At 55.7% G+C, this 26547-nt stretch overlaps 9 protein-coding genes across 9 annotated transcripts; 3 read left to right on the forward strand and 6 right to left on the reverse strand.

Annotated features, from left to right (window-relative positions):
- Positions 1-139: 139 nt before the first annotated feature.
- Positions 140-1687, reverse strand: C8A04DRAFT_24466 (RTC4-like domain-containing protein; the record flags this gene model as incomplete). The annotated part of the gene is made up of 1 exon (XM_062779164.1): positions 140-1687. One exon carries the CDS (start codon positions 1685-1687, stop codon positions 140-142), a length of 1548 nt encoding a protein of 515 aa, XP_062641276.1.
- A 679-nt stretch (positions 1688-2366) lies between these two features.
- On the forward strand, positions 2367-3781 carry C8A04DRAFT_8848 (Dynamitin-domain-containing protein; the record flags this gene model as incomplete). Its single annotated transcript, XM_062785263.1, has 3 exons — positions 2367-2405; positions 2467-2526; positions 2579-3781. 3 exons carry the CDS (start codon positions 2367-2369, stop codon positions 3779-3781), a joined length of 1302 nt encoding a protein of 433 aa, XP_062641277.1.
- Positions 3782-4585: 804 nt separating this feature from the next.
- On the forward strand, positions 4586-4879 carry C8A04DRAFT_24468 (uncharacterized protein; the record flags this gene model as incomplete). The annotated part of the gene is made up of 1 exon (XM_062779165.1): positions 4586-4879. The coding sequence occupies one exon, from the start codon at positions 4586-4588 to the stop codon at positions 4877-4879; it is 294 nt and encodes a 97-aa protein (XP_062641278.1).
- A 198-nt stretch (positions 4880-5077) lies between these two features.
- C8A04DRAFT_8888 (COG4 transport protein-domain-containing protein) lies at positions 5078-10451 on the reverse strand (the record flags this gene model as incomplete). Its single annotated transcript, XM_062785280.1, has 5 exons — positions 5078-6283; positions 6338-7745; positions 8102-9915; positions 9995-10269; positions 10292-10451. The coding sequence occupies 5 exons, from the start codon at positions 10449-10451 to the stop codon at positions 5078-5080; spliced, it is 4863 nt and encodes a 1620-aa protein (XP_062641279.1).
- A 1255-nt stretch (positions 10452-11706) lies between these two features.
- C8A04DRAFT_24471 (uncharacterized protein) lies at positions 11707-15058 on the reverse strand (the record flags this gene model as incomplete). Its single annotated transcript, XM_062779166.1, has 3 exons — positions 11707-12254; positions 12322-14836; positions 14906-15058. The coding sequence occupies 3 exons, from the start codon at positions 15056-15058 to the stop codon at positions 11707-11709; spliced, it is 3216 nt and encodes a 1071-aa protein (XP_062641280.1).
- Positions 15059-16516: 1458 nt separating this feature from the next.
- On the forward strand, positions 16517-18542 carry C8A04DRAFT_8813 (Rec8 like protein-domain-containing protein; the record flags this gene model as incomplete). The annotated part of the gene is made up of 2 exons (XM_062785248.1): positions 16517-16780; positions 16854-18542. 2 exons carry the CDS (start codon positions 16517-16519, stop codon positions 18540-18542), a joined length of 1953 nt encoding a protein of 650 aa, XP_062641281.1.
- Positions 18543-19250: 708 nt separating this feature from the next.
- On the reverse strand, positions 19251-21868 carry C8A04DRAFT_8882 (Alpha/Beta hydrolase protein; the record flags this gene model as incomplete). The annotated part of the gene is made up of 6 exons (XM_062785277.1): positions 19251-19379; positions 19451-19567; positions 19662-19864; positions 19953-21340; positions 21406-21614; positions 21767-21868. 6 exons carry the CDS (start codon positions 21866-21868, stop codon positions 19251-19253), a joined length of 2148 nt encoding a protein of 715 aa, XP_062641282.1.
- A 714-nt stretch (positions 21869-22582) lies between these two features.
- Positions 22583-23392, reverse strand: C8A04DRAFT_24474 (histone acetyltransferase subunit NuA4-domain-containing protein; the record flags this gene model as incomplete). The annotated part of the gene is made up of 3 exons (XM_062779167.1): positions 22583-22843; positions 22934-23137; positions 23234-23392. 3 exons carry the CDS (start codon positions 23390-23392, stop codon positions 22583-22585), a joined length of 624 nt encoding a protein of 207 aa, XP_062641283.1.
- A 1330-nt stretch (positions 23393-24722) lies between these two features.
- On the reverse strand, positions 24723-25904 carry C8A04DRAFT_24475 (uncharacterized protein; the record flags this gene model as incomplete). Its single annotated transcript, XM_062779168.1, has 5 exons — positions 24723-24935; positions 25036-25348; positions 25398-25570; positions 25641-25731; positions 25801-25904. The coding sequence occupies 5 exons, from the start codon at positions 25902-25904 to the stop codon at positions 24723-24725; spliced, it is 894 nt and encodes a 297-aa protein (XP_062641284.1).
- Between the last annotated feature and the right edge of the window lie 643 nt (positions 25905-26547).

Below are 26547 nucleotides of genomic sequence, written 5' to 3' on the forward strand. Positions count from 1 at the left end.
CCGAAAGCACAAGCCACCAATGCAAAGCTAAGGTACATTCATACATGTAAAGCAAGCAGGTTCTTGTGTTGTTAAGCAAATACGAATTGGACGTCGAGAATGCAAACCATATCCCACTCTAGAGCTTGCTTCATGTGATTTAACTGGACTCGTCATCACTATGTGTCACCACGTCAGGAATCTCGTCGTTCACCAGTTCCCCAATCTCAACGCTCTCCTTCAAAATATCCCTAGCCTTCCTCTCGCCCACTCCCATATCCTCCATAATCAGTCGCACAGCGAGCTCAGCCACTAGCACTGTTTGTAGGTAGGTCATGTGTCCCCGAGCACTAACAAGTCTCTCCTCCACAGCCCGCCGCCGCAGGACGGGGGCAAGCTTGTGGATCAGATTCTCTGTCATGTGGTTTAGCCCGCGCATTCCATAGTAGCCCGGCGTCAGGTTCACGTCGGATCGCAGGAGTGTCCGGTTCTGGCCGGAGCGGACCGCCTCTTGAAATAGATCACTGTAGTATGACGGTGTCTCCCCCTCGAGAATACCGCGTAGGAAGTCATGATGCTGCTCGATGCGCTGGTCTAGTCCCGGCCAGTCAATCTCGGGATAGCCCTTCTCAGCCCAGGTTCTCCGTGCGGACCGCAACTTGTGCTGCTCGCAAAATCTCCGCATGTTGGCGAAGCTCATCCGCGGGTGTAGTTTTGTGAATGCATCTAGGTCTGCTTGAACGACCTCTGTGCTGCAGAGTGGGCAACATGGGGGGTTGGCGGCAAGTCCAGGGCCCGGCGAGGGAGAAGGTGTGCTATGTAGCGAAATGGGTGGGCTGTGTGCGCTCGGGGTAGGAGAACGGGCGAAGTCCGCGGTGTCGTCGACCGTGGGGGACGTCTCGTCCGGGATTGGCGGCGGCATTTTGAACACCGGCATTTTGAAGTCCCTTTCATCCGCCGAAAGAATCAGCTCGCCCTTACGCGGCTGCTTCAATTTCTTATTTGGCACTCGTGATGACCGAGCGGGCGAGGTGAGACGTGAGGAGGCATCCTTGAGGTTGGGCTCCGGCAAAGGAGGCAGCTGGGCGAGTTTGTATTCCCTAGGACTGCTCGGGCTCTCCGGTTCCGTTATGGCTGTTTTTACGGATGGCTTGGAAGATTTCGTTGACGACGTGGCCTGCTTCGGCAGACGGAGTGAATGTTTGGAATGACCGTATGTCTGAGAGGCGGCCGCTTTCCTCCGTTTCAACAGTTCTTCTTCAAATTGGGAGCCAACGCTGCTGTCCGGTAATCGGCTCTGCTTGGACTTTTTCGAGATGGGAGGGTCCGTCGGATCATCACTGTCGACCGTCTCGGACTTTCTGGCCTGGCGTTTAGCGCGCAGGTTTGGTTCTGAGTTCTCTGACTTCGCGGCTGGCCGGGTTGGTTCCCTGCGCCGTTTAGAACGTTCGCCGAAACGCGTAGTCTTCACATTAGCACTGGTGTCTTTGTCTTGCTTCCGAACCCGGGAGTCCCTTGGAACCGGGTCGAAGCGACTGGGCCGGATGTCTCCCCGTGACGATAACCCGGCACCGTCCTCAGAATCGGAGCTACTCATAGGAGGTGCATCGATGTCCACCTCCTTTGGTTTGGCGGTTGATGAGCTCTTGATATTGCTGTGAAGTGGTTCAACGCATGCGTTGCGGCTGAGGCCAAGGATACGCGACATAATGAAGCGCAACTGGCTTCGTAAGAGTAATTGTCGGTTGCGAAGGGGCTGAGATGTGAGATCTCCGAGGTGAGGCCGGCTTATAGAAGTTGAACTAAGACTTGTCTGCCGTGCGAGAGGGAAGACCAGGATCTCAGACTGAGACAGAATCAACCAACGGGGTCGGGAAATTGAATTGCTTCGTTCTCTTTGGCTCACAAAGTGACACGAATTGAGCGGGCTAAGGTGTTGTGGGGTGGCGGGGTGATACTGTGGAATGCACACCTAAGGTCCACGGTTAGGATCTTCTCGATTGTGGGCGGGGGAGCTTTGAGGTACAATGTAAAGCGACAGTCCCAGGGCCCAGAAGACTTCGACGCACAAAACCGAAAATCACCATCTCGTCACCTTGTGCCAGCCTTGGTTGTGTGCTGGTATGTATGACAGTTAAAGTCGGGGTGGAAGCCGCGACGCGTCTGCCGGTTAAAGTGGGGCTACCCCTGGTTAGTCGACCCACTCTGGAGCTCCCTGCCTGCAGTCGCAGCAAGGGTTGTCCGCGACGATTGGATCAAGCTTCGGAGGATTCACGACTTTCTGTCGTCCGCTTCTTGCTCACAACATCTGAATCACGGTCAACTCTTTTGTTGCCTGCCCGACTTGTAAGCGGCTTGTAGAGTCAGAGGTGCCCTGCATCATTACCATGGCATCTCACCGGAAGTATGCCGCGCTCCCAGACCTGGTATACTGCCCCCTCAAACAACACCCACAAACGAATAGTGTATTGACGTCGATGTGTTTAGGACTCGGCGCCAGACATATATGAAACACCAGAACTTACCGACGAGCATTCGACAGTTCCAGTCAGTTCTCCCTCGCTACGTTGATTTATCGGAAGTTAATATCTTGACCTAGCCAACCACGTTACGATCACCCTCCGACGACGAATTCGATGATGGAGAGGACAATGGAGACGATACGACGGGGATTTCGCGATCCCGCCTTCGTATAAACCAGGCTCGGTCGAGATTTATGCCAGCTGCGGTAGACGCGACAGATGTGGACTTCTCCGATCGCCTTGACGCCAAACGGAAGTCGTACAAAACGTCAACCCGACGCCATCGGATCCTTGAAGACGGTACAGAGGAGCTCGGTGATTTCAGCGATGAGGACGATGCGGAGGGACTTGCACGGAAAATCGCCCGGTTGAAGCGTGAAATCGAAGAAGTTAAAGAGGAGTATGGGAAAGAGCGGGCAGTATCGGTCGAAGACAAGGGGGGAGACGAGGGCGAAGCCCAAGAGGGTGAGATTGAGGCCCTCAGCAAGGTACTGGATGAGCTGTCGATCGCCGACCAGTCGCTGGTTTCTCGTGCGATTCCCGCTGATCCGGCGGGTGATCTCGGGAGGTCGCAGCCCCAAATCACTCCCAAGGGCATTAGTTACACGATAACTTACGCGCCAAACTACGAACAAACGCATGCGTTGGCCAAAGCGGCGGATTTTGACGCCCGTCTTGTTGTCCTCGAAAAAGCACTTGGGATTGGATCGGCCGCGATGCCGGAATTCGGATCGAACGGCCTGCCGCGCGCCGTTGTTCCTCTACTCGAGAACCTACACAGGCAAATTACCACCTTGTCCGAAGCGTCAGTCCCCTCTCTCGACAGTATCAGTCGGAGAGTACGGGCATTGACACAGGAGGCTGAGGATCTGGAAAAGGCCCGCCGAAACGCAAAGACAGCCCAGGACGCGCTTGCTTCCGCAGGAGCAGCGCAAACAGCTGAGACCGCCACGGTCGAGGATTCAGAGCAGACGGCGAGGATCAACGCACTGTACGGCACACTGCCAACCATTGAGAATCTGGCTCCGTTGCTTCCTCCTTTGCTTGACCGGCTCCGTTCACTACGAATGATACATGCCGATGCTGCTGCGGCTGCCGATACATTGGCTCGACTTGAACAAAGGCAGGCAGAGATGGCCGGGGAGATCAAGGAGTGGCGAGATGGGTTAGAAAAGGTGGAGAATGCTGTTAGGGAGGGGAGTACGACGATGACGAAGAATGTGGATGTTATTTCGGGTTGGGTGAAGGATCTTGAGGAGAAGATGTCAAAGCTGTCTTAGAGAGAAACTGTGGAAGTAATGATACCCAAAATGTGACACCTGTTGGTGGATTGGACCAGTACAAAGCATGAGGCGTTTGGCGACCAAGCCATATTTTCCGGTTAAAGAACTCGAGGACCGCATCGCCAACTCTTGAGACCACAGCGTTGTGTTCTGGTGCTCTTGTACAGAACATGGGTTCGGCGCACCGCTGTGGATAACACACGGCCCCATTTGTACGGAGCGCGGCCCAATTGGCCAATCAAATGGATCCGGGTTCCTCCCCCACTGTCGACATAAATTTTCCATTCCAACCCGAGCTCGAGCAAAGCTTTTCTCCCCATTTGCTTCCTCTGTTTCGTGCAGCCAGAAGATGCAGGGTCGCAAAACAATTCATTTGCGTGCCCTTCGTCAATGAATGGTAGCAGATGATGGTTCACAACCTCCAGCTAGTGGCCTCGTCAATAGCGAGGTAGCTGACGGCCAATCGCGACTTCCGTCGCTGGGCACCGCACGTGATGGCGCGCCGACTGGAACCCTAGTTGAAGCTTTCGGGATCCGCCGAGGGGCGTTTTCCCCTCTCAACCCAACACTTCAACATCACGAGTACTGTAAGTCCAACCGGCCGCTCCGGTCATACCGTTCTTCATTTCACCCTGGTTGAATGATGCATTCAATAGCATGTATTACCTGAAAACATTTTGTGATGTATTCTCAAATCACCAAGATCTCTGACAGCCAATTTCTTATCCTGCCGTTGTATAACCCATAGCAGTTGTTGCAACAACATGGCTAACAATTTGCGAAAGATAGGACAATTAAACCATGGCATCCAAACCGCCACCGGGCCACTTCAATATTCTGTACTTTGCCACCGCCGGGTCGTACACGGCTAAGAATGTGGAGGCACTGCCAGCACCGTTGCCGCTGAAGAAGCTATTTGGAACGCTCGAGGAGCGTTACCAGGGCATCCGGGCGAGTGTACTTGATCACAGTTTGGTCACGATAAACCTGACGTATGTCGACGTGACGGATGATGAGGCAAGCGAGGATGGAGACCAGATCGTGATAAAAGAAGGCGACGAGGTTGCGATTATCCCTCCAGTTAGTTCGGGGTGATCGTCTATCCTCTGAGCGAACAGAAGCAATTACAAAGTTTATCTCCACTGTGCACGTCTGATTTACCGAGATCCCCGATATGAGCGAGGCGTTCCTCTCGGGACACGGTGCTTCGTCTAGCACTGGGAGACTGGCAATGGATGTTCGCTTGATGCACGCCGATGAGTTTCTACATTTACTAGGTCCCGGGCGCCGCCGTCAACCCCGGACGATGCTTCTAGCTCTCCTCCTTTCATCCTCACTCAATACCCACTCCATCTCCCCTTCCTGGCCCTCCTCGCCCAGCATCTCCTCCCACTCCTCCTCATCCATATTCGCCACCATCAGGACCTGCGCCGTGCGCCCAAATGCCTCCCGCACCGCATAGTTCCCCTTACTGATCGTCCCAATAATCCCACCAAAGTCCCGCTCCAGTCGGATCGCCCCATACGGGCTCGTTCGCCCGCCCGTGTAGCTCCATACCCGTTTCTCTAAGACCCTCGCTAGGTAGTCAGACGTCAACTCAAGGAGCATAGTGTATGTACGGGCCGTCATGAGGCGCGCAACGGGCCGCATCAACGCGTCCCAGCCGTGCTCAAACACACGCGGGACCTGGTCAAGGAGCTCGTCCTCGGTCCGGTCGTTTTGAGCCGCGAGCTCGGCCAACTCGTCCTCGGTGAGGGTGTAATCGGCGTCGCGGAAGGTATCACTAAGGACAGGCCGTAGACGCAGTTTGATGACCTGGTTGAAGAGCACTTTGACGCCCTCGGTGAGCAGTTCCGTGGCTTTAGCAGAGAAAGAGGTGTTGAGATTATTGAGGCGTGTGGCGACATCGCCTGCGTCATTATCAAAGGGGAAGGAATCTCGGAGCGACTTCTCGTGCGAAGCCCCATTGGGGTGTTGTTGAGGGTCCGTAGACCTGAGGAAGTTGGAAACGATACGGGCGAGGTAGTCGTTGGCCATATCGAGACTGTTGATGTGTACTATGAAGGCGATGATGATGTTCTCGGGCGGCAGGTTACCCTGAACTACTGGTTTTGGGTAGTAGTCGTCGCGCATTTTGCGTTGGATCATCCCAACGAAGTCAGACCCGAGAAGGCTGGCTATTGTTGGGAGCACGGCATCGACAACGCTTCGTTGGGACGTTGAAATGGAGCGTCGGATGACGGTGTTGACGATGTACATGACAACGTCGACAGCGGAGATAATGAAGGGGGGGTTGCTCTCAATCGACCTGCTCATGTTAAGAGACAGGCCTGGGGGCGATTCGTCGAGCTGGAACGCTTTCTCAACGGACCGGCGGAAATAGAAGGTCGTCAACGCGTTATATGGGCCCACAAGCTTCCCGGACACCTTTCGGTGTAGATTAGACTTTTGAAGGAGTTCGGGCACAATGAGGGGTGCTTCGTCGGACGAGGAAGGATCCTGAGGTGGTCGGTTAGCTCCGTGACGGACTCATCATCAACCTGAAGAACGTACCTTGCACTTCCCAGCAAGAAAGCGGGAGTAGACCGACCACTTCTCAAGCATCACCGCAATCTCAACCAGTAACGCGTCCACCTCTCTCATATTAACACCTTCATCTTCGCTATTGCGCGCGTCGTTGGTGCCGCCGCCGCCGGCAGGCGAGTTCACCCGTGGTGTCCCCCCCAAGCCACGCTGCTGCGGCAAAAAGCTTTGTACTAAGAAGGAAAAAGGGTAGCTCTTGACGTCGGTCAAACGCCGGTCCACTGCCCGCTCGTCGCTCCACGAATCCAAGACGATGCCTCCCTGCACGTCGGCTTCCATTTGTAGCCGCTCAATGACTCTGACCATCTTACCCGTCCCGTAATGCCGCTCCACCAACCCGCCGTGCGCCTCCACGATACGCGCGATATGGTCAAATAGCTTCGTGAGGGCGTTCGCGAAGAACACCCCGTCTTTTCTCCCTTGCCCGCCGCCGGGGGCCGTCCCTTCTTTTAGCGACGCCCTTGCTTCACCCGCTACGCCCTGGCAAACGTGCTGCCCATACACATCCAACCCGACATCCCCCCTCCCAATCAGCGGGAACAACTTGAAGAACCGCGTGACCTTGGCAGCATCGCCGTCCTCAGCAGCTTTCTTGAACCCCCTCAAAAATAAGCTACACAAGCTCTCCCTAGCTTGCTCCAGAGTAACCCACGGCGGATCGGGCACTTCAACCGTTGGAACAACAGCAGCCGCAAACCCGCCACGTACAATCTCGTCCGGCACGCGCGCAGCGCGGTTGATGTACCCAGCAGCAGCTTCCCAGTCCTGCGGCGCTCCCATGCTACCCACAACACCGGCCACGCAAGCCTTCAGCTCCGCCACCTGCTCAACCACGTGCAGCGTGTCCTCCACGCGCTGCTTCTCCAGGTCGAGCGCGCGCACCCGGCCTGAAAGCCTGGCCGCTGTATCTGCTGCGGACGCGAGCATATTATTGGACACGCCGCGCGCTGCGATCACCTGTGCGCCGAGCCCCGCCCGGAGGTTATCCAGGCGGGACAGGGAGCGGCCGAGGTTCGCATGGTTGTCTACCAGCGTGTCGAGGTTGGCTGTGAGGGAGGATTCGCGGGCGTGGAGGGCGGCGAGGGCTGTGCGGATATCGGAAGCGGTCGTGGCGGTTCGTAGGGAGGCGGAAGGGTCGAGTTCTTTTCTGGGGATTTGTTTCGAGGTGGTGGTGGTGGCCATACTTGTGGAGGTCATGGTGGCAGAGCGGGCACGGGACGGGGTGTCGCTGCTCTTGGTTGTGGGCAGCTTGGTTTTCGAAGCGGTGACGGCGCCATTAGGGAGGGCTGACATTGGTGCTTCCGTCGTGAGAACGGCGCATTGCTGCTGTGAGCCGGATTGTGGGAAGTGCGGTGGTATGTACCCCGCTGAGGCCGCTCTTGAAGCTTGAAGTGCAGCGTGGGAATGTGTTCAATGGTCGAGGTTCGAAAGCACATCGTAACGGTACCGTTTGTTACACGGTGACGGAGTGTTGTGGTGGGTCTGTGTGACGTATGTGTGTAATTTACGTCCCTTTTTACTGCACACCTTCCCACAGTGGTCATGAGCCTCGAAGCGGACAACAATTCGAAAATGAAGCGGTCAATTCAATACAAAACACCTTAACTTTGAACGAAAACAAACCAAACTAATTTCAAACACACCGCCGTACGCCCTCCCACCTATTAAGACTGCCGCAAAATGTCCCGAGCTGCACTCAAGTCAGTGATCTTCTTGTCCAAGGTGTCGCGATACTCCTTGACGCTCGGCGACTCCCCCGCGATGGCTTCTAGTTGATCGGCCCTCAACCCAATAACCCATTCTTGGCTCAGCACACCCAGCGGCGTGGACGGCCCGAACAAGAGACGGTAGTTGATTGCTTGATTGAGCACGTTATCGACGAATCGCTTTTGAGCGATGTCGTAGTACGCGTTAAGATCATCGTGCAGCTTCTCAACCACGTCCTCAATGTTGGACTTCTTCTCGGTGGCGCTTTGAACGTCGCCGATGCTGACCAATGGGCTGTTTATACTGCCAAATATTTTCTGTTTTAGGAGGTTACCGATGCGCAGGCCCCGCGACTGCTGCCGGATTTCGTTGAACCGGTGATCCAGTGTGTACGGTTTGGTATCCCGCTCTGCAGCGACCAGGAACTCGGCCGCCTGGAGCCCGACCTCGTACCGGTGGAGAAGCTCATCGAGGATGGCGGTCCAAAGCTCACCGCGCACGTTGTCGTCAACGCATACGTCGTCGAGCGCGGCGAGGACGAATCGGTGGATGGCCATGATGACCTTGCCCATGAAGGTCTTGCTCATAGACGGCCACTTGCTTGACTGCTCTTTCCATGCGGTTGCCCAAACCGTGCCGTTGATGTTGCTGATGTCCATTCCGCGAGACCTCGTGTACAATTCCTTCATCCATTCCATAATGCCATCTTCGGGTGCCTCCACCGCTTCGTCGCTAATGAGACCCTCTAGTTCGGGGTAATCTTCCGGATCGAAAGTATCGGCGAAGTCCAATACTTCGTTTTCGCTCTCGAGTACACTTTCGGTCAACCCGTAGAACGCTGCCGTCGGAACAACAGCGGCGTCCTCCACGGTCTTGAATTTGCGCCGGGCTGACATGGCCGCAAACTCCTCGCTGAAATCATCTGCGAGGTTGACGACCTGCGTCACGAGCCGAAGCTCTATCGAGTTATCGAATGCGCTGTTGCCAGCGTACTGGGCTTCGAGTGCCTGCCTCACCAACCCCTGAAACCTGCCAGCGATCGCACTCAAGAAGCGGCGCTGTTCGTGCTCATCCTTCCGCGAAGGGCCGAGCGTGGCTCGTTCCCGCTCAGCATTCTGGAGCTTGACGTTGATCTCTTTGCGCAACTTTGGGAACTCCCGCCGAGCCATATGTCCCAGAAGTTCCGCCAGCCGCGCCTTGAGTGCCCTAACACCAACTCGATCTGCTGGCAGGCTGTTCCACGGCGCCTCCTTGAACATGTCTTCCCGACGCCCAAAATCAGCATCGCCTTGGTCGGCACCGCGGCTCCTGACGACGTAGTAGCCTAGCTTGAGCTGTTTCTTCTTTCCGTTGACGATGTTGCAAACCGCCATTTTCGAGCTCAGCTCCGGTACCAGGTCAGGTTTGGTGAGAATCCCGAGTGTACGCTCACCCTCCGGGTCGTACTCCTCTGCCATCGTCAAGATCTCCTGGTTGGAGATGTCGATATTGCTGGCAAGCACGGCCAGGATAACGGTGCGGCTGTCCTGGATGTACCATCGCACCATGTTCCGGATCATGCTGATGTCATCTTTGGTCGTGACGCCCTCAGTCGGGGTACGGAAGATGCCCGGCACGTCGATGACGGTTAGATAGTCGACCGACGGGCCGCAAATTTCGATCTTGAGCACATCCTCGCTGAACACGCTGCCTCCCCGCGACGGCTTTTGCTTGGCAGTGGCCCTGGACCTGTGACCAGAGTCCTCGTCCGGCGTGTCAGCGTCAGAGTTGGCATCGTCCGACGAATTCTCGGGTTCCGGAGGAGAGTCGGGATTCGTTCGAATACCCATCCTAGCGTTAACCTAACGGGCGTTTCATTAGTACTCTCCCACAAACCTACCAAACTAATACCAGCCACCTAGCTGTAGCTGCAGTACGTACCTTTTTCAAGATGGCTGGAAAGCTGTCCCGGAAAGCACTGGGCGTGAGGCCTTCGACCCGGTACCCCTCCACGTGCTTCTTGTGTGCTTCTGAGGCATTCGGTCCCGGGATGATGCGGACCTCGACGCGCGAGACATCATCACGCCTCTGGGTAATCTGGGTTGCGTAGCGGGTGCAAAGCTCAACGTCCCGCGGAAAGGGAATGCCTGTCAAACTCTCGAGGAGCGAGGACTTGCCAGAGCTTTGGTCGCCCACAACAACGAGCTTGTTGGATTCTTAAGTGAGCGAGGGGCCGACCACAGGCAAGCGATAAAAACGGGGTTGGGTATGCACATACCTGAGGCAAAGCTACATGCGTGCCGATGTTTCTCTCCCGAAGTTTGTCAATCTTCCGCAGGAGAGAAGCACTGACGAGCAGGTCCTGAGGCTGCTGTTGGGGGTCTAGAGATGAGGGCATTGCGGAGCAAATGATATAAGGAGTCGATGATCAAACAAGGTATCAATAATACTTATCAGTACTTGGGATGGCCAACAAAAAACTACTTTTCACGGACTGACGGACAGCTCTACTCTTATACACCACCCGCCCCCCTCCTCCCCCGTCAATGCTGCACACCTAGGTAGCATAAAAAGATGTAAGTATCTCCCCGCCACCAACCACGCTCAATTGACCCCTCTCGTCATCCAACACACAAGGCAGAGTGATAGATACTTGAAAAGGCTCGAGGAGGGGCAGGGCGCAGCACCTCCCTTGCAACGTTTCGACGTCCAACAACAAGCGCCCAATTCGTCCCCCCGCACCTCCATGGGGTTGACATTGTTGGCCTCTAAGCGCCGAACCTCCCCGCGTTGGTAGGAGCGGCCGCCCGCATGTTAGTGTGATGTCGTCAAATTGATGCATACTGCAGTAGGCCTCAGTTGGTTGGTGACCTTCCGTAGCCCCCGGCTGCATGCGGTTGGTGCCCGTGGTGCCGCAGCCTTGCCTTGCCGCTGCAACGAGAAGGGAAACGGGGGGCAATCACTGCCTTCCATGATGATTGGCACCTCACGGGCCGCGATACAAGTCGGCCGACCTCGATCTTCGGCCTGGATCGAAATCCTACAATTTTCCCAAGGTGACGATTCTGGGAAAGCTTGGTCTCATGTTTGTTTCGCAAGACTTCTGCTTTCCCAGCGGTTGATTTTTGGGCCCTTGCTTGCTAAATCGGGGGAACGGAAGCGCCGCTGTGAAAGTACACAGTGTATGTATCCAGCCTTCCATCACTGCCTTCCACAGCCACAGCAAAGTGACTCGCGGCCCGTTCATCCCGCGGGCCGAAGCGCTTAGTTCGGCCTAGCCCTTGACTGTGAACATGGAACGGGCAGATTCAAAGGAATGGCGGCCTCAAGCGCCCGGCAGCCTGGCAGAGTGCAAGTCTGCCTCACGGCCCATACGACCAACCGGCATCGCAAGGCTTGTGTACATTGGGTGAATGAACATGGCCGCTGCCTTGCCCCCAAAGCAGAAAAAGAAACCCGTCATCTCTTCCAGGCTCCGGAGTTCATGTCTGAATTCCACACGCCCCGGCAGCCGTTGCACTATGCCAACCTTTCACACACCGACCAAGTTAACAATTCTAGCCCAGACCAATTCTATTATCATGTTGTAACATTACCTGTATTCATCCACATCATCATATAGAAAAAGCCCCCCCAACCCCCCTCAATGCATGCTAAACCGCTTGACTATAACTTCCACCCGCAAACACCCTCCGTCCCCTTCCGTACTGTAACCATTTCCGCACCTCATCCGCCCAAAACACGGTACTGCAAAGAACCACCAGCCCTACAAGATCCCGGAATCCAAGCGCCTCCGTCTGGAAAACCTCCTGCAGCCAAGGAAAATACACGACCGCCAACTGACCCAACAAACTCCCCGCCACAGCCCAGTTGAACAGAAGGTTGCTGAACAAGCCAACCTCGCCGCGCAGCACACTCTTGCTCTCGGAGCGGCAGCTCAGAGCGTTGAACATGTCGAACAACACAAAGCATGTGAATGTCATGGTAGTGTCGCGGCGGGTTACCTGGCCGTCTTCGAGCATTTCATGGGTGTAGACAAGCATGGTGCCAGCCATGATAATTGCCGCTTGCGTGAGGACGCGGGTGAGCAGGCGGCGGGTGAGGACTGCATCGCCACGCCGGCGAGGCGGGCGGTTCATGACGTCCTTGTCGACAGCTTCGACGCCGAGGGATTGGGCAGGTGGGCCATCCATGATAATATCTGAGGTGAGAAATATTAGTATCAACGCGGGGAGGGGTGGGAGAACAGCGAGAAAATCCCGACGTACTGATCCAAAGAATTTGCATCGCATTGAGCGGGGACTTGAATCCCAACGCAGTGCAAAGCAAGACAAGAGAGAGACCGGCAGCACTGGTGGAGAGCTGGAAGGTAAGGAAGTTTTGGATATTGTTGAAGATGGCTTTCCCCTCTTCGATGGCGTGGAGGATAGTGGAGAAATCATCGTCCGTTAGAATCATATCGGCAGCCTCCTTAGCAACGTCGGTGCCATGCATGCCCATGGCAATGCCGATATCTGCCTTTTTCAGAGCTGGCGCATCATTGACGCCATCACCCGTCATAGCGACAATATCGCCGCGGGATTGGAGCGCCCTGACGATCTTCAGCTTGTGGTCGGGGTTTGTCCGTGCAAAAATGGTGGTGTGATCCATGGCCCTTGCGAGGTCCTCATCGGACATGGCGTCGAGTTCATCGCCGCGAAGGACTGGCTTGACGGTAACTTGATTTGACGTATGTGTAGACTCAGGGGCGATAGCCATACCCAACTGCTTGCCAATAGCAAGCGCTGTGGTTTCGGCGTCACCAGTGATCATGATGACCTTCACTCGGCCTCGCATCAACCTCCTGATGGATCGCCCGACACCAGGCCGCGGAGGGTCACTCATACCAACAAGCCCCGCAAAAGTGAGCCCCTTGTACTGCTCCTCGACACCATGGTGGATCGGGCTATCGGCTCCATCGGGCCCAGGTGCCCGGGCAACCGACTTACTTCGAGACTTTGCGACGGGGCCGCTGGCGAAAGCCAATACCCGCAGCCCGGTGGCGGCCATCCGTTCAGCAGCGTCCAGAGCCTCCTGCCGCCGTGCCGAGTCAAGCACGATTTCCCGGCCGTCCTTGGTGACATAGGTATCGCAAGCCTCAAGGACCTTATCGATGGCGCCTTTCATGTAGGCAAACTCCTTATCGTGCTTGCCTCCCTCGGTACCGATTGTCACGCCCATCCACTTCCGCTCCGAGCTAAACGGCGTCTCCGTCACTCGGGGCCCAATCGAGTCGCGAACGTCGTGTTCTTTGAAGCGGTCGAGCAAGTCAAGCATTGCAACGTCAGTAGGCTGGCCGACCCAGCGCGTGTATGTCGACGTGTGGCGCTTGTTCTGTGTCGAAGAGAGCACCGCTCTGGCGGCCGCCCCGTTCTCGGTGTATTGCCGGGCGAGTCGTGCATTATTGGCAATATTTCCAATGCGCATAATTCTGAGTCCCGCAGCATCCAGCTTCGCCTCGGCTTCCTCGTCTTCAGACTCGACGTCCATGACTTCTTTCGTCCCAAAATACCACATTTTTGCCGTAGTCATGTGGTTTGTCGTCAGTGTGCCTGTTTTGTCGGTACAAACCACATTTACGGACCCTAGCGTCTCAACTTTAGGCATCCTCCGCACAATCGCATTATGTTTGGCCATCCTATGGACGCCCAGGGCGAGAGTCACGGTCACAATGATAGGTAGGCCCTCCGGAATTGCTGCTACAGCCAGCGAGATAGATATGGTAAAAATCTCAAGCAGCTTCTTCCCCTGAAACCAGCCAATGAGCGAGATAAGGCCGATAATAACGAACGATGCCTTGCTCAATTGGGATCCCAACTCATCCATGGAAACCTGCAGCGGCGAGCGAGGGCTTTCCGTTCCGGACACGCTAGTTGCGATAGTGCCAAAGTGTGTGTCGCCGCCAGTCGCAAAGACAACGCCTTGCCCGTGCCCAGATTTGACCAACGTGCCCATATAAGCGATGTTGTGCAGCCCATCATGATCCGCCTTCGCCTGCCCTCCTGATTGTGCATCACTGGCCCCCGCAAAGGATGGTTGAGGCAGCTGTAATGTGGCGTTGCCATAGGTAGGGACCCCGATCGCACGGCGCGGGCGGGTGTTCGCGGTCACTCGAACGGGCTCGTTTTCTCCCGTGAGGTTCGAGACGTCTATCGTCAAGTCGGCCGCTTTGGTCACCCGGATGTCGGCGGGGATGCGATCCCCCGTGGTGAAGAGCACGAGGTCCCCCGGCACAAGTTGTGCTGCCATCACTTTGGACGATGTGGCCTCCAACACCTCCTCCTCGGGAGTGACGGAACCAGAGGTCGGAAGATCCGGGGTTTTCTCGCCCGGCCAGTTCGGAGAGCGTGCGGGCGTTGCATTCGACATTTGTTTCCGGACCAGATGGGCGTGGTTCGGAACAAGATGGTTGAGAGCCTCGATCGATTTCTCGGAACGGTATTCCTGAATAAATCCCACGCTGACCACAATGGTCACGGCAACTGTAATGCTCACAGCGTCATCCATGTTTCCGACTAAAATCGAGGCGCCAGCAGAGGCGAGGAGCAGCAGGATCAGCGGCTCCTGGAACTGCTTGATGAAACGTAGCCATATTGGCTCGGGCTCGTCATGGGGTATTTCGTTTGGGCCGTAATCGCGTAACCTTGAGAGGGCTTCGGCGGGTGTGAGACCATGGGTCAGAGAGGTCTTCAGGCGTGAGGCTATCTCGATTGGAGTAAGGGAAGAATACTCGTCGGCCACGGTCTAGTGGAGGAACATTAGCCCTAGACGTTCTCCAAAAAAGAAACAAAAAACCAACGCCAGTAACCGTACTCTTGACTGTGCCGACGTCGTCCGAGGGCTCATCGCCCTTGGGGGAGCAGACCAAGGACGCTCGTTCCCAGGAAGCCCGGCTGACCCTGGCTCCTGGGAGTTTTGGTACAACGGAAGAGCGTCGCCATCGTCTTTGCGCGTGAGTCGATCCATTGCGCAATCGAGAGAGTGTGTAGGTGATCCCGCGGGGGTGGGCGCAAAGGACCCCGAATAGGAGTCGACGGACTAGCTGAACGTCATCAACGCCTACGGCAGCGACAACGGCAACGGCCAGGGTGTGTGTGATCGCCGAGGCCTAATGGGAGAGAAGACGGAAAGACAGAACAGTGGCACGGGCTCAATGTTAACGCATTAGGAAACCCCCCCAAAAAGGAAGAAGCACCACCGCAGACGCAGGAGTCTTGTTGTCGTTCCAATCGTTATGTTGAGGTGAGGTTTGGAGGTTTGGTGGACCTTTGCGGGCTCTGGACCACGCCGAGACCTGTTGCTTGTGGAACGTGTTTTATTCCAAGCTTTGACATCCCCGTCTGGCTGTTAGACCCACAGACAGGGATATTTGCAGCAGTGAAGAGGCACTGGTCAGGTACCATGCGCCCTGCGGCTTGGCATTTCAACAGATGATTTCAAGACTCTGGGTTCCCGTCGTGCAGGCGGGTGCCGGGAACGGGTACGTTCAATGAGCCTTACAGTATTAGTTCATAAACAAGTGATATCAATTGTTTTCTTAAAAAATACTAACGTGAGAGGAACAGACGGTCCGCCCCTATGGGTTTCTAGCCAATGGCATTAACTCTGCACCAAACCGAAGCGGGCTCTTCGGGGCTTTGCATTCCGTCCAGCACCGTTGACTCGGAATCAATTGGGAAACCTTTTGGCTTTCGAGGTTTGTGGTGGTCGGAAACACAAATGGGAGTGTCGACTCATGCTTCCCATTCCGAGCTAGTATTCGTACCGAGGTGCCTTTCCGCAATTCGGTACCTTGAATTCGTTCTGAGACCTCCCTGGCCATTCCATGCAGCTTCTCAGCTCTGTAATTACCGTACAATTACGCGAACTCGCAGAATGTGACATGCAGCGGGACGGACATTGCGGCCAGGTACTTTATCACGTGATCTTGCTGCCTGTCCAACGAGGGCGGTCAGTGGGGCCCCAGCCTCTCATATTTCGCAGGGGGCTCGATTTTCTGCAGAGTTCGTTGCACATTCATTCCCGCCCACCTCCGAACCGACCCATTATCCCCTCCCTCCTTCACCTGCGATTCGATTTTGGTCCATCTCAACCATCGCTTTTTTGCTAGATGTTGCATTTGATTACGCGACCCAACCGACCATATTCGACTACCTCGACCACTTTTCTTGGTTGCGCGCGTTTTGCGCCGACCTGACCGGCCTCGCTGTGGCGCGCCATTGTCCAAACAACGCAACGCGCTTTGTCTTGTTTACGTATCTCCACCACCTGGCGGCTCACCCGGCGACGGTCCTTGCCCCGCTGTCGCGTTCCTTCCGTCGCACGCCAGTCAATCGCATCGATATCGATTTTCGATAATTGCGTTTCTTTCTTTCAGCCCAGCAGTAACTCGCGCATCTTGCTTCGCTTGCTCCCGTCGTCGCCATGTTCTGGTCCGGGACACTACTGAGTGCCACCGGCCCCTTGGCCAAGGCGTGGCTCTCCGCCAACCAAGAACGCAAGATCTCCAAGGTCCAGATTCTGCAGCACAACTTGCAAGACAGCGTCGACGCCATCATCGCTCCCAATGACGCGCCCCTCGCCCTCCGCCTTAGCGGGCAGCTTCTCCTCGGCGTTGTCCGTATTTATAGTCGCAAAGCACGTTACCTTCTTGACGACTGCAATGAGGCTCTGATCAAGATCAAAATGGTATGTACTCACCTTTTTCCTGCCCTACCTCCCCTTTAAACATGTTGGGGCCTCAAATGACTGACATACCTAGGCGTTCCGGTCGACTGGCAATCACGACATTCCCACCAACTTGCACGCGACGACAAAAGAGTCGCTCATGCTCCCGGATACGATTACCCCATACGACAACCTCGATCTCCTTCCTCCCCCGAGCTCCGATTTCCTTGCCTCCCAGCTTGAGGAGGTGACGGCGACCCCGATAAGCAGCCGAAAGGCTGCCGTCCGTCCCAGCAACCGTGATATCAACCTCCAGGAAGACTTCAACAACAGCCAATTTCTGCAAGATACAACGGGTGACGACGACGAACTGGCTCTGGCAAACATGGACGACCTTGACCTGGAGCTCGACTTCGGTATGGACATTGATGATCGCCCGACGAAGTTAATGGACAGGAGCGTGGAAATGGGCAGAGATGCGCCTGCTGCCCGGCCGGTCGAGGAGGATATGTTCAGCGAGTTGGATGTGGGCGGTCCTAGCAAGGATCGCCAAGTTCGTGAGCCATCACTGGGTCTTGATCTCGATTTTGGCGAGGGTGTGCAAATCGCAGATGAGGAGGGTGACATTCAGATGGGCGACGACGACCTCCAGTTCAACGTGGGTGACGAATCTGGAATGCCCGGGGCCAGCCGCCCGGACATGGCGCGTGCTCGTATCTCCGAGTCGCCCTTGTCCGACATCGACGAAAACTTTGCCAAGGAAGTTGAACTCGAGTACAGCCGGCACATGAACACCGACATGTATGAGCCGGGAGACGACCCGACGGCTTCTATGGTCCGGGCCCCCCAACGCCAGAAGAAGAAGAAGCTGCTCCAGCCGGATGACCAGACCATGCTGTCGAACGCCCAGATCAAGGAACAACAGGCGAAGCGCGACAACATCCTGAAGCCGCAATCCTTCGTTACCCACGACCCGTACATTGTCGGGCTACTAGACTTGCACAAGAACGGCGGGTTTGTTAACAACATCCTGTTCGAGGGTCGCAGTGCTGGCTGGGCCCCCGAGCTCAAGGGTCTCTTGTCTTTGGGCTCCATCCGACCCAACGAGCTGAAGAGGAAGCGGGATAGCGGAGTCGCCGACCTCGATAGCGAAGACGAGCAAGGCGCATCGAAATCCCCGCGTCTCGAGCTTCCGGATGACGAGACGATTATTGGCCTCGACAGGTCCATTGCCGGAAACCAAAGCATTGCGGCCGACGGCACAGTACTTGAGATCCCCGCCGACGAAACCGTTGTCTTCCAGGGCGATGACGAGGACGAGCGACCGCGCTCCAGGGACGGCGCGCCCGCCAGCCCCATGCCCAACTTCGACGACACCACCATCCCGATTGTGCACCCTGCGGACAGCGGCCCCGTGTCTATCGGCACGAAGCACGCTGTGCACATCCTCCGCGACCTTTTCGGCGCCGACGCCGCTACCAATGCCGACAAACGCAAGAAGACAGCCGTTGTCTTCCAAGAGCTACTGCCCGAGAAGAAGACCTCCAAGGCGGACGCCACCAAGATGTTTTTCGAGTGTCTCGTCCTCGCCACCAAGGACGCCATCAAGGTTGAGCAGCCCGAGGGATCGCTTGGCGGTGCCATCCGCGTCCGCGGGAAGCGTGGTCTCTGGGGCGACTGGGCCGAGCGCGAGGCGGGCGGCGAGGCCGCTCGTGAGCAACAACAGCAGAATCAGCCGGAATCCGCCGTTCAATCATCTGCGGCGGTTGCTGTTGAGGCGTAGGAGCACCTTTCTGACGACTGATGCGTGACGGCACAGCGCGCGATCTTTGTGGCCTTGCTTCCTGGATCCGTGCTTGGTTCTTTGTAAAGCATATTTCTTAACACCTGTCTTGGTTTGGCGGCGCGTTGGGGGTCTGTCTGTCTGGCAAGGGCGATTTGTTTACTTGCTCTTCTCGTCTTTTTTTCCTTTGGCTGTGTTGTTGGTCGCCTACAACGACCGAAGGGCGTTTTAGGCGCTCCGGAAGACTCGGAGATACCACTGTTGGACAACCCGATCGGGTTGGAATCAAAATTCTGTAAATGATAGGAAAGTCCCGTTGAATGATTGGGAGAGCTTTTGGGGAGGGTCCTTTGGCTGTTTGTGATCGTGGTTTTGCATGGGCAGAGGCAGAGAGAGGTTTTGGCGTGGGCCTTGGGAGGAATGGCACGGTTATTGGCAGAGAATAACTAGCAGGGTTTTTGGGTTGATGGGTTTAAGGGTAGTCGGAAATGAAGAAGCGGGTTTGCCCGCTGTGGGATAGGTATAGCAGGCCAAGTTTATTTAGATAGGGTTGAATCAAACCAGTTCAAGTTAATGATGAGAATATCCAAAAGTGTCGGTGCGAGTTTGGTTGTAAAGGCCCCAGTAACACGTGGTACTGATTGTACAAACATGTACGAAGTACCTCCCTCACACACAGATCTTTCCAAGTCCAAGGACGTTTCCAAATTACACCTTCAACTGACCAACCCCGTCCGTCAACCCCTTTTGTTGTTCCTCTTCGATCCCCGAGTATTTGTTGATCCAAGCCAGCACCTCACGATGCCAAACGAGCGAGTTCTCATGCTTCAGTACCCACTATGAAACATACCCACGTTAGCTTCCATTATACCAGATGGCATCCAGCCGGAGGAAGAAATGGGCCTTACGTGGTTCTCATCCGGGAACATCAGCAGTTTGCTAGGCACCTTCTTAGCCTGCAAGACGTTGAATGCCGCCAGGCCCTCGGTGACGGGGAGACGGTAGTCCAGCTCGCTGTGAATGATCTATAGCCGTGGGAGGGTTATTCACCGTTAGTATGGATTACCTTGTTGTGGGGTCGTCATCATCTAGGAAGACAAGGGCGAGGTGTAAACGTACCAGCTGGGGCGTTGCCCACTCATTCACAAACCGTGCCGGATCCCACTTCTCGTAGCCCGCCCGGTTGTCGTAGATAGTTCCCTCGAAGTCATGGATCGGGAAGAAAAGCTCCTCCGTGGACCATTGGTTTAGCGTACTGAACACACCGTCGTGGCAGACCAGTGCCTTGAACTTGCGCCCGAGTGGGTGGCCCTGGATCCAGTCTGTTTCCCTAGTCCGTTAGCTTCAACCCACAAAGGGATAATTGCATTGACGATAGGGTCAAAAGGTAGCAGCATAGGGAAGACCTACTAATCATGTACCCGCCATAACTCGCGCCCAACGCCACAGCGCGGTTGACGTCCACCTCGGGCAAATTCTCCGCCACGTATTCAAAACACTTCACCAGATCATTATACGGCCGTCCACCCCAGTCACCCTTGATCCCGTCCTCCAACGCCATACCATAGCCCGTACTGCCCGTCGGGTTGGGACACACGACCACATATCCTTGCTCAGCAAACACAGCCGGGTTCCATCGCGTGGACCACGAGTCCTGCCAGGCGCCTTGCGGCCCGCCGTGGATGAGCATACAGAGCGGGTATCTCTTTTCGGGCGAGTACGACGACGGGCGTACCACGAGCGCGTGCACGTCGTAGTCGCCGCCGGCGCCGCGGAAGGTGATGGAGTCGATGGAGCCGCGGGAGAGACCGAAGGATTTGCCTTGCTTGGAGGCGGACGAAACGACGCTGTAGGTTCCGGAGGCGGGGTGGGTGATGGCGTAGTTGGAGTTGTCGATCAGGGATGTGGACGTGACGAAGAGGTGGTCTTTTGCTTGGCTGGTTGTGGAAGGGTTGGCGATGAGGTGGAAGGAATTGACGCTGCCTTCGGGGGTCTTGATGGGAGTGGGGATGGAGGTAGCCTTGGATGGTGTGGAAGGGAGTTCAAAGATCAGCGTGCGGCCGCGATCTTCAGCGGTAACATAGAGCGTGGCATCGTCATGGCTCCACAGAACCGACTCTGGGCGGGTGTCCCAGCCACCGTCACCATCCTTGGTCGCGTAGAACTCCTCCGTAGTTTCTGGGTCGGCGATGTCGGGGACGATGAGGAGACGCGGCTTGTCCGACTCGTACTGGTTGCTGCGCATGCGTGTGAATGCAACCTTGCGCCCGGAGTTAGAGAAAACGGGGCTGTTGGAGTATCCTTCAAGGCCGGGCGTCTTGACGATTCGTGGTGAGGGTGGGTTAGTCTCGGTGAAGGTCTCGAGGGGGATGAAGTAGAGGTCCGTTTTGGTGTAGATCGCAGCGTCGAGTTTGGGGTCCTTAGCCACAAACACCAGTCCTGATGAACTGATATCAAAGTCGCCAGAGCCGCCGAACGGTGGCACTGGCGAGGAGAGGCCAGTTCCCGCAAGAGCATTGGTCAACTTGTTGTCTTTGAGCGAGTACTTGCCGTCCTTCTTCTCAAGAGCGCCGTAAAAGATGGAGCTCGAGTTCTTACTACCCCAAGTGTCCCAGTGCCGGACAAAGAGGCTGGTATAAACCTTGGCGGACGAGTGCGGCTCCTTTTCTACCTCGGGATTATGGAGCTCTCCATGGGGATTCGTCGTTGCCGAGCAGGCAAAAGCCACCGTGCCGTTGGGCAGTGCCTTGACAATGACCTCGGAAATAGGGGCCTTGACTGAGCCAGCCTCATACGACCTATCATACGAACTTAGTCGCAAATTCCAAGCACAATCCCCTTTTCAGGCCCGAATAAAACATACGATGAGGCTTCGGCGGACCCGAGCTGGCGGACAACTAGAGAAGTGTTGCCATGTTCGCCGGCCTTGAGATAGAGGACCTCATCCTCCCCAATCCAAACTGGTTCGCTAGCCCCCGGCTCTTCGATGAGCGGGGATGATTCACCAGAGCTAACATCAAGAACACGGATTTGCGAAGTCTTCTTGTGGTCCTCAAAGGAGTAAGAAGAGACCTGCGGCGTGTTAGTAGAGGAATTGAGACAGGGACTTGCTAAGCAGGGAAAATAAAATGAAATAAAAATTGATAAGATGCACCACAAATGCAGAGAAGGAGCCCGTAAAGCCAAGCCGTGGTATGAGCTCAGTAGCCCTACCAAACACATACCGTATACAATGCAAGCTTGCCGGAGGGATTGGGTAGTCCTGGAGACCGGCGAGGGGCCGAGAGCAATACCTCGGGCGTGAACTTGGCAGCCATGAGTGTCATTTCAACTTCTATACTCCGTAAACCCACAATAACCAAGTCACAGCTTTGCAAGAAGAGTAAGACAAAGCCAGAAGGAAAACTTTCGGGACAAGAGAGAGAGGGGAGTTGATTTATTACCACCTACCCATAAGAGCTATGGTCCATCTAGAAGGGTCCTTGCGGGCTAGACAAACCATGAGGGGATAGAGGGGTCGCGGAACCACGCTGCGGGCCCCGCACGAGAAACGCCGCCCGGGTCGAGCGCCAGAATAGGCAGGCGAATGTTGAATGGCCGCGTGGTGTATGTGGTAAGCTTCGCGCCAATGCTTCAATCAATTGCGAGCCAGTTTGTCGGGGCACGCGAGGACCTTGATGGTTATTCGCCACTGCAATGCTTCCAGGTTAAGTCCTGAAGTACCCCGCCAGGAAGGTTCAGAATAGACACCAAAGCCCGCTGTTGTTTCTTTCTCAAGATAAATATCGTTCTTCGTTATGGTACTGTACCACTGCATTTAACTTCCCATGAGAGCGTTGCCGCTGAAACAGGAAATGGAATATCTCGACGTAGTACGCCATCTCCATGTCCGCTCTTTTCCCACCGTATAAACGCCAAGGGTATGAACCGGCCCCTATATCCCAAATCAAAAGGCTTCCCGGACGCCGTTTACCAAAACCAGTGACCTCAGCACATACTATGGCACATCCAACCATACTATAACAATATCCTTCATCCCCTCATTTCCTAGCCCCAAAACTCGTCCTCGCCCTCTTCGTATCTCTCCCGTCGGTCTCACTATCCTCGTTCCCTGCTGCGGCCGCGGCAGCGGCAGCAGCAGCAGCCGTGCTCTTCTTTTTCTTGTGAGCGTTAGACCTCCCACCGCCACCACCGCCGCCTGTCGCGCTAGTTGGTGTGGGGGCGCCTGAGGGTCCGTCTCGCCCACCAAAGGTGCTGGACATGGGTGTTGGCGCTGGTGTCGAACCTGGGGTTTGTGCGTCCTAGTTATGGGTAAACAAACCAGGTTAACAACCGAACATATCAATCGTGTACATATGTCTTGTAGAGCCAGAATGGGGGAGAAAGCATACCGTCCCAGCCGCCGCGGCCGGGTTGTAGGATATTGAACTGCGCGAGAAGACGCGATTTTGATCCGCCTGGCCAGCCTTGCGCTTCTGTGCGGCCGCTGCGCTGGCGCCTTTGACGTAATTGTCGAACCCGATGACAATGTTCCCACTCGGTGTGGCTTCGAGATATTCGGATTCTTTCTCGACGATGAGTTCTTCGGCGTTGGCCTGTGTTCAGCGGGTTAGTTAGCAACGCCTTTTCTCGAGCTCCGATTGTACTCGATTATGCCGCGGGCAAGGCAATGGCGAAGAAAAGAAACGCACCAGTTTCTTTTCTAGCGCCCTTCGCTTTGCAATAAGATCCTTGAGCCGAACTCGCTGCTTCTCGTAATACGGGATGCCCGCTGCCGAAGACGAAGTCGTGTCGTTTGTGACCCCCAGTTTGGCATTGTTACTGCTGCCAGCACCGTTATTGTCCGCCATGCTGAAATATTCGTGATAAAAACCTCCCGCGGTCGGGATTCAGGGTATTAGTGGTGATAACTAGGTGCTCTTTCAAGATAATCAATTGAGCCGTGATAGGGAGACGCGCCGCGAACGATTCCACTGCGCAAGCTTCCGCCCCATGCCCACCAATCAGCGCACAGACAGCACTCACTTCGCACTGTCCGGCTCCCACTTACCTCGGCGTCCACTAAGCATGCTGAGAAAGAGGTGAAACTCGGAGAAAGAAAAGAGAACAAACAGGTCGATGAGCTTGTATACGGTGGCGCGGGATCCATTTCAGCGGCGATTCTTCTGGCCGTACGAGAGAGCGAAAGGTACTCAAACAAGTCAATACGTGTGGGGCGACCATCAACATGGACATGAGAAGTTGCCTGCTGAGTGGCCCTCTCAGACTGTAGCATTGCGAGCTTGAGGTCTACGAGGGTGTTCAACGGTAAAAATTAAAAGAACTGCGAAATGTTGTTTTACAATTATACACACAGTCCTAAGATCGCTGAAAAGTCGTGGCTACGGGAGAGGATGAAATTATGCGATCAAACTTCGACAACTATGGGATGTCGGACAGTGCTGGTCTCATAATCTTCAGATTCCAAGTCGGCCCCAACGCCCACTACCGGAAGCCATCCTCCCGATGGATGGTGTGGGATTGACGGTGCGGAGGTCCATGAATGATGGTAGGAAACAGCTTCAAGCATCGTTAGCCTCGACGTGATCGTCCCCGCTGTTTGAGGATCTCATCTTCTTAATTTTCTCTTTGAGTTCCCGCTCGCGGAGTTCGTTGGCTATTTTATGGTCGCCCTATCTCAAAACAACTGATCAGTTACCTGCCATTATTTCCAGTTAAAAGCCTCCGATTGTATCATAAGGACGTACCTGTTTCGAGCTCGAGGCCGTCGGTTTGTCACGGGGAGAGCGTGTTCTGTTTTCAGCGTCCGAACCATCAGCCGATCTGTTCCGTGAAGAAGAGTGTGAAGACGCAGAAGATCCCCTCCGTCCCCTGTATTTCCCGCCCGGGCTGGCGCTGCCGCGACGGGAGACACTTCTGCTCCGTGACCGCCGTTTGGACGAGCGACGGCGGCTATCATATGAGCTAGCTACGCTAGCGCTGCGGCTCGCACTGCGGGCCCGGGTCTTGTCGCGGCGAGTATTGCCACTCCGAGACTCGCCCCGGCTATCTCGACTTGATCGCCTCGGCGGAGTACGGCTAGGTGAGCGCGAGTACCGAGATGAGGACGTAGATGCCGATCTGTTGTATCGTCGAGCTGGTGACCTGGAGATGCTGCGGCTTTCACTACGGCTCGCGCTCCTACCGCGGCCCCGGCTTCTTGATCTGGAGTAGCGACGGCGTTTCGGTGAGGGCGAGCTGCGGTCCGATGACACGGAGCGCGTACGGGCGCGAGACGATCGGTGTCGTTTGGGCGCCTCCCGCCGAGTTGCCGGAGTGCGTGACCGTGTTCGCCCACGACGCCGGCGAGGGGGGCTGGGTGACCGAGTGACAGACCGTCTGCCTCCTTCGACGCTAGGAGTGCGCGAAAGGGACCGGGAAGATGTCGATCTGGCGGCCGGAGAGCGTGTCCGAGATCGGGTGCGCGACCGGGATCGAGATCGGGATGGGCGACGTCGGTTATCGCGCCATCCACCGCCGCCACGCCGCGGCGAGTTTCCCCGAGGAACATAAATATCGCGCGTCCATCCACCACCGCCACCGCGGGGACCACCACGTCCTCCACGGTCTGCGCGGTCGCCGCGATCACGAAAACGAGGGGGTGATCGGGATCGCCCACGTCCAAAACCGCCCCGGTCCCTATCGTCACGTCCCCCTCGCCACGAGTCTCCACGGCCGCCCCCTCGGCCACCACCCCTACCACGGTCGCGGCGCTCGAACTCGTTTCGTCGCTGGCGGGCTTCTTCAGCAGCTTTGTCCGCCTCGATCTATGCCCTAGGGTCAGCGTCTGCGCGTGTGTAGATGATGATTCTCTACCTCCTCACCTTCTCTTGCATGAGCTCCAATTTCTTCGCCTCCAACAACTCTTTCGGCACGCCCTGTGGACTCGCTTGCGCGCTGAGCAATAGTTTCCAAAGGTCCTTGCAGAAAATCGGCGTGTCTTTATCGAGGAAACCAGTCAGCTGGATCTGCATGGATTTGATATCGGGCTGGAAGAGTTTAGGTCCAAGTTAGCAAACGAGGTTGAGAACAGAACGGAGTGGTAAACAAAATACTGACATTTCGGACACCCTCAACCAAGTCGAAAACCAGCTCAATCACAACGTCATCTTCGCTCCCTAGGATTTCCGTAACTCGGTTCGCAATCCATCTATCAACCACCCGTTAGTAGTGAAGCTCCGTTTCCCCTCCCATGACCATTGCCTGTCGGTTGCCTTACTTCTTCATGACCTGGACATTAACCTTTTGCATGTCCACCTTTTGATTGAACTCGGGCGGGAACTTGGTGCTCTTCAAGAGCTTCGCGTCGACGCCGGTCGCCATGGCCAACACTTTTTTTCCCCTCTCTCTTTTCTGGCTTCAGCTCTATCCTCGAAACAACGGGTGGCGTGTCTGTCGTGATTTGGTATTCTTAAAGTGGTGTCGTTAAATTCAATCCTTCTCGTAGCCGTTTGCCGTCGTTTGCGAAGCAAACGCTCGGTTGGTGCGCCAGGAAATCAAAAGCCGTCGACCGATGACGGTTTGTCAATTGTGGACCAGGGAAGCGAGACGCCTGCTGACAAGGCACAAACGAAAGTGGTTTGTCTGGACCACGGTCTTGGCGGTCTCGGCACGCGGGTTCCGACTCCATTCCGCCAAAGCGGTGACAGGGATTCAGCTGCGGGGGCTTGGGGGGCTCAGATGGTGGGGGGACCTCGAGGGGCCGAGTTGGTGTGTCGCGTGCATCCCCGTCAGGGTGCTCCTTGGATGGGAAATAGGAAAGGTGTGTGACAAGAAAATATTCCATGGTCACGGGTGCTTAACGTGAGCGTCCAACCACTGTAGCGGGAGTCGTACTCGACGTCAAACCAAAATCAACTGGAAAAAGTTCCCCGGCGCAAGGAAAGGCCCACGTACAGGTTCCCAATACCTATGCAGAATGTATGACACACATCATCTAGCACCTCCTCAAGAAATTCAAGACAGG

Source organism: Dichotomopilus funicola, assembly GCF_033296635.1.
Source record: "Dichotomopilus funicola strain CBS 141.50 unplaced genomic scaffold C8A04scaffold_2, whole genome shotgun sequence".
Classification (NCBI taxonomy): Eukaryota; Fungi; Ascomycota; class Sordariomycetes; order Sordariales; family Chaetomiaceae; genus Dichotomopilus; species Dichotomopilus funicola.